The sequence below is a fragment of the Xenopus laevis genome, chromosome 4L (assembly GCF_017654675.1).
Source record: "Xenopus laevis strain J_2021 chromosome 4L, Xenopus_laevis_v10.1, whole genome shotgun sequence".
NCBI lineage: Eukaryota > Metazoa > Chordata > Amphibia > Anura > Pipidae > Xenopus > Xenopus laevis.
In genome coordinates this window covers 101225552-101241032 of record NC_054377.1, presented here as the reverse complement: position 1 = coordinate 101241032, position 15481 = coordinate 101225552, and the positions used below count along the sequence as shown (strand labels likewise).

Below are 15481 nucleotides of genomic sequence, written 5' to 3'. Positions count from 1 at the left end.
TCCAATGAGGGGTTCAGACCTAGTTAGACGTGAATTATTTTCTCCATTTATCTTTCCTGAATCCTTTCGACTTAAACTGCTATAGGTTGCCTTGGGTGTTGGGGGGTAAGTGTCAGTCTAGGGACCTCAAATTCTATGAAATTTGGTGAGGACTCCCCTTTTTAAGTACATTAAATACTCAGTGTTGCAGGTATTCTGCATTATCGCTTTCCAGGTAGAGAACGTAGGAGGAGTCACTGCTCTCCAGTTCTCAGTGATTAATCTCTTAGCTAGTAATAACGCCTCAAGGAGAAAAAGTGATTGGTATTTGTTACCTCAGGTATACATATTTACATAAATATATCCTTGGTCAACAGTATTGATTTAACTTAAGGTCTTGTATTATGGCCAAGACACACGTTTTAGGTGTTCTGGTAATTGTCACATGTAGCACCCCCTCTAAAGTATCTAGTACTTCCCTCCAATATGAAGTAACTTTAGTGCAGCTCCACGGCATGTGTAGCAAAGTTCCCCTGTCCAAAGCACACCTAGTGCAAACATCCGTGGTGTTGGGTGAATTGCATTTTTAGTTAATTTTATAATTGAAAAGTAGTAAACAACTACTGCAGTCACACTTAGGGGCAGATTTATCAAAATGTGAATATAAGAGATCACCACAGAAAAAACTCACCCACTTTCCATTCCTATGGGATTTTTAGAAGCATATTTATCCAAAGGTGGTTTCTAACTTTCACCCATTGATATTATGCTTCTAAAAATCCAACAGGAATGGAAAGCGGGTGAGTTTCTTCTGTGGTGAGTTCTCGTTTCATATCTTGATAAAGCTGTCCCTTTATGTCATGAACACCCTTCTACTTGTCCAAAATTAAATTATTTATGTCAGTGTAAAACAGTTAGTCAAGAAGATAAAGCTATAAGTTGAATTGGGCTTTTACAAAAGGACAATGTTCCTAAATATACAGTACATCAAACACCACCATGAGCTGCTTGAAGAAAAGCAACTGACGTTTACCAGTGGTTTGAGGCTAGTTATCTTCAATGCTTAACCTTAACCTTATTAAGAGTAATAACAATGACAAACAGGCTTTCAGTGCACAAAACTGACACTGCCATAGTGCAGATCAATATCTGTAATCGGTTTTAATTGAAAGGATTAAAATTGCACTTACAAGTATAAATTATGCAGCACTATATCAATTAAATTGATTGCCAGTCATTATTGTCCAGCAACAGCTATCCTACAATTCACCCTCACCTCGACATCTGCTTGTGTCCAGGGGTTGTTGTCTTTTGTAATATCAGTTAACCATAAAATAACCTCCTAAGAAACCCACACCATGGGCCGAAGACTTTTTAATCATTTCAGAGAAAGATTTGGCAGTTTGGAATCTAATCATTTATAAGCTATCCCAGCATGAGACCGATAACATGATTAAGACCTTCCAGTTACAGTTATTTGAGTGGGCCCCTTATTCTTTAGGGTACAACTACACAGGCGCATTCATCCATTCCGATTCGACGCAAGTAAGCACAAGCATCAAGTTGGATGCGCCAAATCGAATGTAAGTAATAAAAATGTCCCATGTAGAAGCTGATTGCATCTGACACAGCACGACTGTCGGATGAAGATTCAACATGCAGTGTTCGGATGCAATCAGCTTGTACATGCGATATTTGTATTACTTACATTAGATTCGGCACATCCAACATGACGCCTGCTCTTCCTCGCGCCACGTCGGAACAGATGGACACAGGCCCGGAATGGCAATCTGTGGGTTCTGGCAAATGCCAGAGGGGCTGCTATAAGGTGCCAAAGAAAGTCAGTATTTTGTGGGCTGGTGTGGGCTGATTGGGCCTCTGTGTACCTGAAATGCCAGGGCCTATTTTAATTCTCAGTCCGGACATGGATGGACACGCATTGAAAATCGCCCTTGTAGTTCTACCCTTAATCATACCAGGGCTTATTTTTGTCCACAAGCGCAATCAGTTCAATTTGTACAATTCCCCTGAAGTCAATTGCTCATTAAACTACTTTCATTAAAGATCCTTGCGTTAAAATTGCTTGCATTTCCATATTGTTGTGCTTGATGCCACTCAGTTCTTCCTGCTTTCCATTCCAAATCAGGTGCTGCTGCTCCTATTGACACAGGGGTGCCCTGAAACTACCGCCCAGACCAGGCTTTACTTCTAGGGTTCCCTTTGCACCAAGCATCAATAGGCGCAGCATATTTGTGCCTAAAATATTGGGCACAGCCTTCACATGATGAACACTGGAAACTGGAAAGTATGCCAGACAGACTTTGAAAATAGTAGTGCACTTGCACCCGATTTGCAACGAAGCTCAGATGCAGGTGCCTGCATTTTGGGAAATTGGACTGGTTTTTTTTCTCTCTCTTTTGTGTTTCCCTTTTAGTGTACTATCCTTTAATATTTTATATGTGATTGGTAAGATTACCTCTGAGGAAGTTCATTTACAATGAAACTCATCACACTTCACATCATCCATCCTTGGTTCTGAGTGTCCCCAACCACCCCTGCGCACAAGCAGGTATAGCAGAGAAAGTACAGTGGATAATAAGGACTGGAAACCAGTGTTACGGATATGCTGCTGCTACTACTGCATAGTTAACACATACACATGCAATGTAAACTCTTGCATATATATATTCTTATTAAACTGTATCTATGCCTGTGTACGTCTTGTGTCATTTTAACTGATTAAAAAGTAATTTATTCACGAAATGGCAGACCAGTGGCTTTACTACCAGCCTGGTGCAGTGGAGTAAGTAGTGACTGGCAGGCTAAAGTGCAGAATATGTACCAGGGCCCCCTGCTGCTCCCACCCTTTGAATACGCTGGCGCGTGCAGTGAACGATCTCCCCCTGCAATAAGAATTATGACAGCTATGGTGGACCTCAAGAAATAATTACACCACAGCTCCAGGCTGAGAACCGTACAAATTACTGCAAAATCTCATAAGCCATTTTCAGTGGCAAAGCTAGATTTTAATGGGCCCCACAGCAAATTATTTGTCAGGTCCCCAAAATGTCTAGAGGTTTACCTGTTTTACCAATATTCATTGGAATTGTATATGAATTAGGGCCTTATGGGGCCCCTATACCTCCTGGGCCCCCCTGCAACTGCAGGGTCTGCCTTCTCTTTCATCTAAATTGGTGACATGATAACCAGGAATTCTACACCGAAATCGGTTTAAAGTACATTTAAAGCACACATTAAATATAGCCTGTCATCCCACCAGCTTTGCGCTCTATGTGCATTCCAACTGTCTATCCTTAGTTCTGGCCCTGGCCATGTGTTTGTCACTGACACTGCTAACAAAATCCAAGATGGTAACCCCCTTTCACAATACTGAAGGCCTTGACATTACTGTTATGGAGATGCTGAACCTTTAGGCTGGTGCAACAAGTTCATTACATAAAATATGGAATTTCTGGTCATACTTCTTTTTACTGTTGATGATAAAGCTTCTAATAGGGGATTATACCACTGGGTCTGTAAGAAATGATTGACCATAATATTGCCAGTGATTTTTAGCAAATGAATAAATGTTTCCTCATTTTCAAGACATGGTAAAATCAACTATTTTAAAATAAGTAAATATCAACCTGTGAATGAATAGTTTCAAGACTATTGCTTATCCTTTTTGTCTTCAGACACACTCACTCTCTAAGTTGGAAAGACATTTCAATTCAGGTTTAACTAGAAATATAGATGCAAACTTTTGCCTTAATCACATAGGATCAGTTACATACTGTACTACAGTACAGCACAAGGTAACGCTTGCTAAGAGACGGTGATGTCTAAGAAACAGTGTAATGAGCAACTTAAAGCACTGTTTCAATCAGTGTATTCCATTCTCTATATACAAATATATAGGGAATTATGTAGCCCTTATTGTCAACTATACAGTATGTATTCTAGAAGTTAACAAGGCGTTGGCCCATATAAAACCAAGGCTGCAGGTCATAGGACTACATGGTGACTCCTAAAATGCTTATTTTTTATGTTCTTTGGTTTATTTAATACAGAAGTTTCAACAAAACATGGCACAGGTGACTTCACTTTGCATTAAATATAACTGATGACATCACTGAACACAAATTATAAAGATACAGCTTATCCAAGGCTCCTGTATATTATTGTTGAATATAGACATGCTCTGCACTGAACCATGCTAAAATGTAGGCAATATCCACATTTAGGTTTCCTCTTGTAAGTACTGCAACTTTTTTTAACAAGCCCCTATGTCAAATTTGTGTAAATCATCTGAACTTCTTACTAAGCTAAGTTCACACTGTGATGTGTGGAGACACAAGCACCGTCAGACATTAACTTGAAGGGGTCTAGTATATTCAGGATAGCAAAGCATTAATCCTTTGCACAACAGACAGATTTTAAGAACAAATTATCATTGCATGTGTTTTTATGGGGAAGGGGTGGCACTATAAGGGCATGCACTGTGCAGATATAACATCATAAAGCCCGTAACTAGATTTCAAAAATTGGGTCCAGTGGTGCAGCTGCATATTAAATATATAAATTGCACCTGGCTCATTACATGTGAATCGAAATTATTTCACTTTTCTCCTGGACTAAATTTTGTGTTTTTCAGATTCCATATTTGACATTGGTGTATCATAATGTCACAGATATGGGACAGTGTTTAGGCCATATGAAAAGCATGGTATGTACTTGACCTTGAACTCAGATTATATGATTTTAATTCGACTGACCCCTCTGTAGATGTGTGGTGGGTGGAGGGTTAATAAGAGTAATGAATAAAGAACCATAGGATGGAGTTGGATGGATTGAGAGCAGGAAGGTGGGTGACATATCTGGCAAGGGACAAGTGGAGATGGGCCAGGGAGGAATCTGTTTTTGCAACCAAGCCTCTATAAACAGGCACACTGACACAGAATTTCAGTCATACACTTCTTACACAGACAAGACAGTTAGAGATGTTAGGAATCCTTTTCGTTCTAACTATATCCCACGCTATATATGCAAAGCTATTGAGCTAAATGGCCAAACAGGCCAAACATTTATAATAGTAATGTGTCTTTGTTATGGAATCATTCAGTATCTGCATCCCTAGAAAAGCTGAACTATATTTACTGTGTATTTCTATATGCCCCCTCCAAGTCTCACTGTAATGTGGTTTTACTCCTGCAGTAAAAGAAAAGACATAAAGAGACTATTTCTAATCTTGCCCCCTATGCCATGTAATGTCATTGTTTCATATGGGCTGAAATCTGATTCCTTACTGATGTGCAATCCAGAAAGGGTAGACATTTGGAACATAGGAATTCCAGCGAGTACATTCAGAGGCTTTAAATATCAAAATCAAAGTTAGATTTTAAAAGTACACATAAGATACCTAATTGTCATGAGATTACATGGTTTATGTGCAATGCCATGGATGGCGTTTGATTAACTCAGAAAGCCCAAGAAAAACTGCTGCCCTTTCCCACTAACTGTCCATTCTCTTGATACTGTTTAATGGCACAATGTAGTGTTTTTTGTTCTTCTTTTTTTTTTTTCAATGACTATGGCTCAAGAAAGGACATCCTGCAGTGTGCCACACAACAACAGATCTACATACAAGAGAGTAGGTGCACTAACAAGGGGTTTTTATTAATACTGAATTTCTCACTGAGAGGATCACAACCTTCTAAATACTAGGGATGCACCCAATCCACTAATTTAGGATTCGGCCGAATCTCAAATCTTTTGTAAAAGATTTGACCGAATACCGAATCGAAACCCTAATTTGCATATGTAAATTTAGAGAAATGAGGAAAGAGAGTAAAACAAGAGTAAACATTTTTTCACTTCCTTGTTTGTGTGACGAAAAGTCCCTTGATTTTTTGGATTTGGATGTGGTTCGGCCACGCACTGGGATTTGGATGAATCCGAATACTGCTTAAAAAGGCAGAATCCTGAACCGAATCCTGGATTTGCTACATCCCTACTAAATACCTAGTATACCATATGCCTTGATGGCTCTGTCCAATTCAATGATGCAGACAATGGTTTGGGATCAGATTTGTGACATCTTTGACAAAATATTTGTGTAATCTCAACCATAAAGTATTGTCAGGCTGTTGCCCTGTGATTTTTTTCAGGAGAGCATTGAGATACAGTCCCATATTTTAACACAAAAGTGCAGTGTTAATCCGTGCAATTTCCAACCTTTAAGTTACTCTAAAACAAGGAATGTTAATGCTCCTGTTTCTCTGTAAAAGCCAATAACATAAGGGGCCAACAAGCCTATGGTGCGAGTTCTCCCAAAGCGGAGCTGTCTCTGGTGCTGTAATCTGCCAAAGCCCTGAGCTAGGGAGACTGAGCTTTCTCATAGAGGTGCATTGTCCTCCGGAGCTGCTGAACTGCTTATATATCATAACTGGGGGATATTTGGTAACCGGTCAAAACCCATATAGACTCATAGCTATAACCACAACACACACAGAGTATTGCACCCACGGACACACCCACTAATACACAAGTGAAGACACACTCACACCCAGACAAGCACAATAAGGTTACTGATACTTATTTATTATTTTTATTAAAACTTTCCTATTTGATTGATAGAATATCGCATATGTTGTCAAATATTGGAACATTTCCAATTTTTCTGGGAAATCTGATCTCACTGCGCTGTATTTAAATTACGAATGAAGTTCAGTACATTGAAAGGGAAATATCCTTAACTTGCACCTGTACTAAAGTGGAATCTTGAATAGTCCTACAAATATACAAGTTGGGATCTATTCATTATATCCTTACGTTGCTGACAAAAGAATGATCACCAGGACAATTTAGTAACAGTTCTCTGGCAGTCTCAGTTGTGAGACACTCTAGGCAGGAATCGCACCGTTGGGTTCAGCCTTGGCAATGCTCATACTTGCTTCAGGCAATAAATCAAAGAAACTGTGATCTCTTAGAAAGTACACAATAAGCATGTAGTCAAGCAAAAAATTTACATCGGAAAAAAAATCTAATTTTGTTTGTTCTAAATGTATTGTTTTCTTAGAAGAACAAGTGTGTAATTGAAAACAGGGTTTCACCACAAAGGAATAGATAGATGATAATAATAGAAAAATGAGAGAAAGAGAGAGAGAGAGAGAGAGAGAGAGAGAGAGCGCGGGAGAGAGAGAGAGAGAGAGAGAGAGAGAGAGAAAGAAAGAAAGAAAGAAAGAAAGAAAGAAAGAAAGAAAGAAAGAAAGAAAGAAAGAAAGAAAGAAAGAAAGGGAGAGAGAGAGAGAGAGAGAGAGAGAGAGAGAGAGAGAGAGAGAGAGAGAGAGAGAGATGAGAAATAGATAGATAGATAGATAGATAGATAGATAGATAGATAGATAGATAGATAGATGATAGATAATAGATAGACAGAAAGACAGACAGACAGACAGACAGACAGACAGACAGACAGACAGACAGACAGACAGATAGATAGATAGATAGATAGATAGATAGATAGATAGATAGATAGATAGATAGATAGATAGAGATACATAGATGATGAAGAAGAGAGAGAGATAAAGAAAGAAAGAAAGAAAGAAAGAAAGAAAGAAAGAAAGAAAGAAAGAAAGAAAGAAAGAAAGAAAGAAAAATGAGAAATAGATAGATAGATAGATAGATAGATAGATAGATAGATAGATAGATAGATAGATAGATGATAGATAGATAGATAGATAGATAGATAGATAGATAGATAGATAGATAGATAGATAGATAGATGATAGATAATAGATATGCACTGTGTATTAGCGTAGACTGGTTTCTCATTAATTGTTTAGTTGATACTACATTTCTTGTAATGTGAAATAATCTGAAAGTATTTACGTCGAGGCGCATTCCCTTTAAAACTGTCTGTAAGTAGAAATGTCTTTTTAATATATCGTACATATGTTTTAACCTTTTTTTAAGATCTTAAAATTAAAAATAAACATGCAGAATAAGTACTAGCCTTTTCAGTGTGCCAGTGTAGCCTATATAAATCTATACTGTCCGTTGTGCTTTGGAGGAATCCACTGTAAAGCGAAAGCTTTTGCCTGAGAATGCGCCTTTATTGGGCAGCAGCACTGGTTAAGCTGTTCGGTCCCGGCTCAGTGTAATTACCGCAGCTACACGAGGATACAAAACGATAGAGGCGTTTCAGGGAGTTCTGTCCCCTTTTGTTGGACTGCTGCAGAGGTCAATATGGTTTTAACGCAGATTTATTAGCAGAGAAATCAGCAAACTATTCTCTAATTGGCAAAGCCTAAATAAATGTGCCCGGGGGCTCTTTTTTAGAGAAGGGTTTTTTTTTGTTTTTTTTTTAAAGAAGCCACAATGAAGGTTCAACCTACTGGAAACCTCAAAGGCTCTCATAAGATACAAGTCCATGAATCTTTTATAGGTAATTGCTGTATATCTTTCTAATTTTATGGAAGGAAATCTGGTCTTCACCTTGAAAGGTTTCAGCTTATTATTTCTAACCCTCATACATTGTGGCAGGTTCAGCCCTACAGTGCAAGGGAACGTTCCAAACTGTGAGGACTCTTTCTTCGCTTCCCTAATTTAACAGAATACAGCCTTTTTGTTAGTGATTCCCCTTGGCTTTTGATTAAAACTTCCCCTAGATTTATAGCTGGCTCGAATAATTAGATATTCTTAAAGGAGCAGTAACACCAAAAAATGTAAGTGTTTTAAAGTAATGAAAATATCATGTATGGTTGCCCTGCACTGGTAAAACTGATCTGTTTGCTTCAGAAACACTACTATAGTTCATATAAACAAGCTGCTGTGGAACAATGGCGGAAATATGGCACAGGTTAAATAATGGATAAGTTCTGTAGAACACCATTATGTTCTACAGAACTTATCTGCTGTATAACTTGAGCCTTTTGTCCTTTGAATGGCTGCCCCCATTGCTACACAGCAGCTTATTTATATAAATAATAGTGGTGTTTCTGAAGCAAACACAGCAGTTTTACCAGTGCAGGGCAACACTGCATTATATTTTTATTACTTTAAAACACCTTTATTTTTTGACGTTACTGTTCCTTTAAGGAAACAGTCCCGAGATCATCAAACTTAAATGAAATAGCAGAGGATTTCGTTGTGTTTTTTTTTTTTTATTAGTTTTTTTTTAATATCTATTGATTACTTCTTGCCTTGCTGTCAGCAACAGAACTTATCGAAATGGTTCGCCCCCTTTTTCTACACAAGTAGGACATTTCAGACGTTTTACAAGGGGGGGGGGTGATCTTTTTTAAGATGATTATTCAAAGTGAGTGTCCTCTTGTTAGATTTTTAGGTCACAGTCTGTTTTAATCATTTGCTGATGTTTTGCATTCGTTTGAGAGAGGCTGGGGATGTGTGTGTGAGCTATGGAGAAAGTGTGTGTTTGTGTGCGGATACATTTGTGAGTTTTTAGGACACCGCATAACTATGGTGGGGTTTTTTTTTGTATTTTTTGTTGCTATATGAGTTTGTGCTTGTGTCTCTAATTCTTCTGTAGATAAATAGTGACTTATTCTTTATGTGTGTACTTATATTGTATATATACCTATCTCTCTCTCTCTCTCTCTCTCTCTCTCTCTCTCTCTCTCTCTCTCTCTCTCTCTCTATATATAGATATAGATATATATTTATTTATTATTATTATTTTATATATATCTAGCTGTATATAGGTTCCCACCTTTCTTGTGAGTGTGTTTGTGTGCGTGAGAGGCTGAGTGTGTATGTTTCCCTTGTCCTACTGTATATAATCGCTCACCCATGGTTTTCTCGCGCCTACTGTCTGTTCCCTGATCCCCCCTTCCCACAGAACAGCTGCCAGGCTGGACTGTATGTTCTCAGTTCCCAGGCAGGCCACCCAATCTAACAAATCACTCGTTTTGCTCATTAGCTTGTTTAAGATTCATTAAAAAAACGGGGACACACGGCAGCCGACGGCTATCCCTTAAAGGCCTTTTACTGAAGTCTTATAAGCAGGACCCTTCTATAACCAGAATGACTGTATAATTATCTTAAAGAAAAAAACACCTAACTCGCCTTCTTTATTCCCAATCCATGGAATAAATCCTCACATTTCGTCGGGGGGGGGGACGCAACTAAAGAAACAAAGAAAATCGCATAAATGATGCAAATTTTAATTTTATTAAAACCGTTTTCTCATGTCAGCAATTGTTAAAAAAAGATAGATTTTTTTATTTTTTCGTTGACTCTCAATCACAGAAGAAAAGAAAAAATCTATAGCCTTCCTCTAAAGCATTTATATGATTGGACTGGGCCAAAGGACATGAAAGAAAATAAAAAAGTAATTAACAAATAGTTGTGATTTTTTTTTGTTTGTTTTTGGACCACATATAATAAATATGATATATCACACAGTCTTTTGTTTTTTCTCAAATGTACATTGATTTATATTAAGGAGCATGCCACTTCATAATGAAAACGCTCACTAGAAATCAGTGCAAAGTCCCCGTCTCCTCCTGTTGGGTCGGTACCGGGCTGTACTTGCAGCTAAAGTCCTTCTCCGGTATCGCTCTCAACAAAGTGGCCGTATTCTGCCTTCTGCTCCCTGCAGGTGCCCCTTGGGGGCCACTTCTGCTTCTCCTGAGTTCCCTCTGTGCCTGACAGTTGACACTCCAAGTGCCAGTTGTAGGCCTAGTTCTGTTAAGTGGAAACTTTGTCTGCTCGGTGTATTTGGCCTTTCATGTATGGGGGATTTATCGGGATTCGCATAACTTGGATCCTCTGTCTCTATCCCATCACATAGCTCCTCTGTCTCCTCTTCTGATGTCCTTTTTTGGATTGCTGCAATGGTGACATTGTGCTGCGGTGATTAGATACTAATGTTTCACCGGGTGAGAGGGGTACCTGGGATTGGGTTTCCCAAAGGGTTCAGAGCTGGTTGACCCCCCGGGCCCAGACCGTGGATAAGTACCCTGGGGACCAAGGGTCTCTGTAGTTGTGGGTGGGGGGCAGGGGGAGTCCTGTACATACTGCTGTACATGGCTGCGGCTGCTGCGGCCGCTGTGGTACTGTCCATACTGCTCAGCAGACTCGGATGATAGAAATAGGGTGATGGGAACATTCTCTGCAGGGCTGAATAATTGCCAGCTTCGGCTAGTAACTCCAATCCCACCGCAGTTTGCCTCTTCCACTTGGTCCTACAGAAATAATTTTAAAAAAATCAATAATTGGATTTTATAAAGACTGGCAAACGCCATTCACTCACAGAGTGGCCCATAGCATATATATCTAACACAGAGATGGCTAATATAAAGGAAAACAAGAAGATCCGTTTTATTTGTATTTTAGCAACACGACTACTGCTCTTTTGTACCCTCCCAGGAACCAATCCATAAACTATACTGATCGTTTCCCACAGAGCAGGACCCTCCCCAGCAGCTGTGGATTTACTTAAAGGAAAAATAAAAGCTGTCTAGATCCCTGTCCTTATCCCCAGCCGGGAGTTCTAGTCTGCTCAAATACCAATATTTTCCGCAGGCTTTAGCACAAGCGCCTTGGTAATACTCTTCTTCTAGTCCTACAATCAGGCAATGGAATCGGCCGTCCTACTCCTGATCTCTGCTCACTAACGGGGTGCATCGAATTCACTCGATTAACGAGGTGTATGTCAGCAAAGGGAAGAAATAGGGGTTTATCTAGATTCTAGAACATAGATATAAAACAAAAGGCAAGGCCTTTGTCTAATTAAAACCCACCGTTTTCTTCAGTTTGATAATTAACTGTATGTTGATCAATATTTTCTAGTAATTTAGATATAAATCTAAACCACCATCAACAGAGTTCGTTGAATTTCTTTGCCAAGTTTATTAAGATACTGGTGCCCGGGAGCTTTTGGAATCCAGCAGCACAGGAAGATGAATAAATATTCCCTATTTAGATGACATCAAATGACACTAATGTTTTTTGGCAGAATTGGGGTGGTTGCAGCGCTATGTAATGAGACAGAAAATTATGGAAAAAATAGGATTGGATTTAATTTGCTTCTATAAACCCACCCTGCAATCTCCAGGCCCTGCACACAAGTCATGGGTCACCCACCCCCCTCATTCGTTTGCAGTCGTTGCTTAGTGGCTACAAGTGCGCGAGAGTAAGAGAAATTTGACCGAATTATTTTCTAATTGAATTATAAAAGGCCTGTGTAGTGCAACGCTGCATAATGAGCTTGCGCAGGGACTTCTCCCGGCTGTGTTGCTGGGACACTGGGGGAGTAATGTGTCCCTGGTTTGGAAACGAGATTTACCCATTATTAATTCATGTGTATATTGGTTCACATTTCTCCCCCTTTCTTTGATGCCATTAATTAGCAGCAATTATCCCTCTTATATACAATTTGTAGGGTTGCCTTCTCTGCTTATGAAACACCCACAATAGTACCCAGGGAAATATCAGCTGAATTTGGGGCCCTTTTATTAGACTGAATGTAAACATGAGCGGCAGCTATTTCTGCGCCTTGCGCTCGGATCTGCATCGCTAATGAGTCTGCGGGCAGAGTTGGGCTTTTTTCACACTGGAACTTGCTGCACAATCCCTAGACCTGCAATCTATTATGTACCCAGCCCATTTTAAGGACCTAGTATAATTATACACACAGCAGGTCCCGTGCCATCTGGGGTGAGAAATCAGCCCATTTCTTTTCTATATACTATATGTAAAAGTGACCAGATGCCCCTCACTCCTCAGCTTGGCCCCGTTAGCTCTTTAACTCCCTATACTTGTATATAAAAGTGATGGTGTATCTGTCTGTGCCCCACATTGGCAGTGCCCTCTGTGTGTCCCCCAGCGCTCACCTCCTGTTTTGGTACCAGGTTTTGACCTGAGTGTCAGTCAGGTTGAGGGCGGCTGCCAAGTCCATGCGATCCTGAACGCTGAGATACTTCTGTCGCTCAAAGCTCCTCTCCAGCTGGTTGAGCTGATGGTCTGAGAATGCTGTCCTGGCTTTCCTGGGCTTCTTGGATCTTACTGGGGGGCTCTCTCGGCTGCTTGTAATTTCTCGATCACCCTCTTCTTTAGTGCCTGTAACCCAACATACACATGCATAAACCAATGAGATCGCCCGACAAAATAATTCATGTGCAAATTCAATGATTGTTTTCTTCTGACTACTGACGCAAATCACTATCTATCTATCTATCTATCTATCTATCTATCTATCTATCTATCTATCTATCTATCTACTTATCATCTATCTATCTATCTATCTATCTATCTATCTATCTATCTATCTATCTATCTATCATCTATCTATCTATCTATCTATCATCTATCTATCTATCTATCTATCTATCTATCTATCTATCTATCTATCATCTATCTATCTATCTATCTATGAAATAATCGTAGTTTTTACGCAAATACACAGCACATATCTACCTATCATCCATCTATCATCTGTTATCTCTATGTCAAGTTACTGATGAATCAAGGGGTTTGACACCGAGTTATTGGATTTGCAATACGCATTCCAGGTGAGAACACTAAAATTTCCACATTCTATTTGTCAACCTTGTATTTTTGCTGAAATGAGGAGAAATCGATATGTCAAAACCATCTCTGTTTGTAGCAGTTTTTTTCTCCAGCGCTCCTTTATCTTCCCTGCAGGAAGAACAATAATCTCTCTAATTGACCCACTGGGGAGGTTGGTGCGCACACAAAAAAAAAAGAAAGGAAAAAAAGGAAATAGAAAGAAAGGACAGAAAGAAATCGCCAGGACTGACTGCATATAATGTATATCGAGTTCTTAATTACTAATATGCAAAAAATATTACTACAAAAATACGGATAATTATTTTCCATATTTTATGGTTATTGTGAGGGCGTTTTAGTAGTCTCAAACTGGATAATTAGAAGTGCACACAAGGCACCATGTTGTGGAGGAATATGTATATATTTTTTATTAGAAAAGCGAGATTCTTTTAATTAACACAGTGGTTTGCAATTATCAGCCTCGTATTTAACAAGGGATTAAGTGCAAATGAACTCATTATTGCATTGGTATCATAATTAGAATTTCTGCTTCCTGCAGATATGAATCCTTTGTTTTATTTTGACAACACTGACATAATGGCAATTATATCTCGCAGTGAAACTTTTCCATTTTTTTTTCGCTGGATATTCTGTGTGCACGGATGGGGAAACTAAAGCAATAAGAAAGACAGGTGGACAGCTAAAAGACACGGGTATATACAGAATAAAATACAGATAGAAATAGATAGATGATATAGATAGATGAGATAGATAAATAGATAGATAGATAGATAGATAGATAGATAGATAGATAGATAGATAGATAGATAGATAGATAGATAGATAGATAGATAATAGATAGATATTTAGAACAGAGATCCGTTTGATTTTAAATCAGTACTTTTCAAAAACTCTGCGTTAATCATTCCCTGTAAATATAACATTTTTTTTTTTTAGTAACTACAAGCCCATGTATACTTAAATGAAAACCAAATGAGATTCGGGCTAATGAGAGATGGAATAAAGTTGGATTGGATCTATATGTTTAACCCCATTTTAGAATTAGAATTAAGGGCTCTAGAAGGAAAAAGAATCGGGATAATTGTAGCCACTGCTAGTTTTCACTTATTTGATCAAGCTTCCTTCTGACACTTACCATGCCCTTTAATGTCTGTATGCAAGTCTTCCCGGATCATCTCTGCTTTCCCTTTGCCGTCCTGCATCTCCTGTTCTAGTTTGGGCCGGAAAGTTTCCGAAGAGCCATTGCCTTCGTGTTTGGGAGTGTGAAGCGGGGAGGGAACCGTTGTGCTGTAAGGGGCGCAGGCAGCTAAGGGTTTGCTGTCCCCTAAAATGTCTTTAATTAGAAAGGAAGAGGTAGAAGTCCTGGGGGCAGAGCCGTGCTGCTGTTGCTGCTGGGGAGATTGCTGCTGCGGCTGCTGCTGACTGGGGTGCAGGTGCTGCAAGTGCTGCGCTGAGTGATGGACGCTGTCCACTAGCCGGTGCTGATCTACCGGCTCCATAGTGACTGATATTGGCGAGGATGGGGAGCTCCCCACAGTGTCTATCTCCGAATCAGGTGACAGGGGCCCCTGGCCTCTAAAATCCGTGGCCCTGACATCCCTAAAGTCACCAGTGAGCATGCCGGGACTGACTGCGCCGGCGTTAGACAAAATCGTGTCTATCCCAAAGCTGGATCCTTCCATGCTGCTTCCAGTTCAGACACAAGACTTCTTCATACCAATCCTCTCGGTGCAGCCTCTCTAATCGCTTCTCCCCCAAGAGAAGCACATGGGTTACACACCAAAAAAAAGAAAAAGTTTCGCCGCTGTATTTCCTACTTTCAGCGCAAGAGCAAACAGGAATAAAATAGAAAAAAAAGGATCTTAAAATAAAAGTATAAAAGCGCGGAGCAGGAGCAGAAGTGGCATGAAGGCAGAGAATTGTGAGCAAGAGCTGGTGTGAGATGTAGCCC

The 15481-nt window shown here is 39.6% G+C and overlaps 1 protein-coding gene across 1 annotated transcript; it reads right to left on the bottom strand.

Moving 5' to 3' along the window:
* Positions 1-10829: 10829 nt before the first annotated feature.
* On the bottom strand, positions 10830-15268 carry barhl2.L (BarH like homeobox 2 L homeolog). Its single transcript, NM_001161386.1, is given in 3 exon segments — positions 10830-11183; positions 12834-13059; positions 14666-15268. Coding segments are annotated over 3 exon segments (1086 nt in total). The 5' UTR covers positions 15213-15268; the 3' UTR covers positions 10830-10870.
* Positions 15269-15481: the final 213 nt, after the last annotated feature.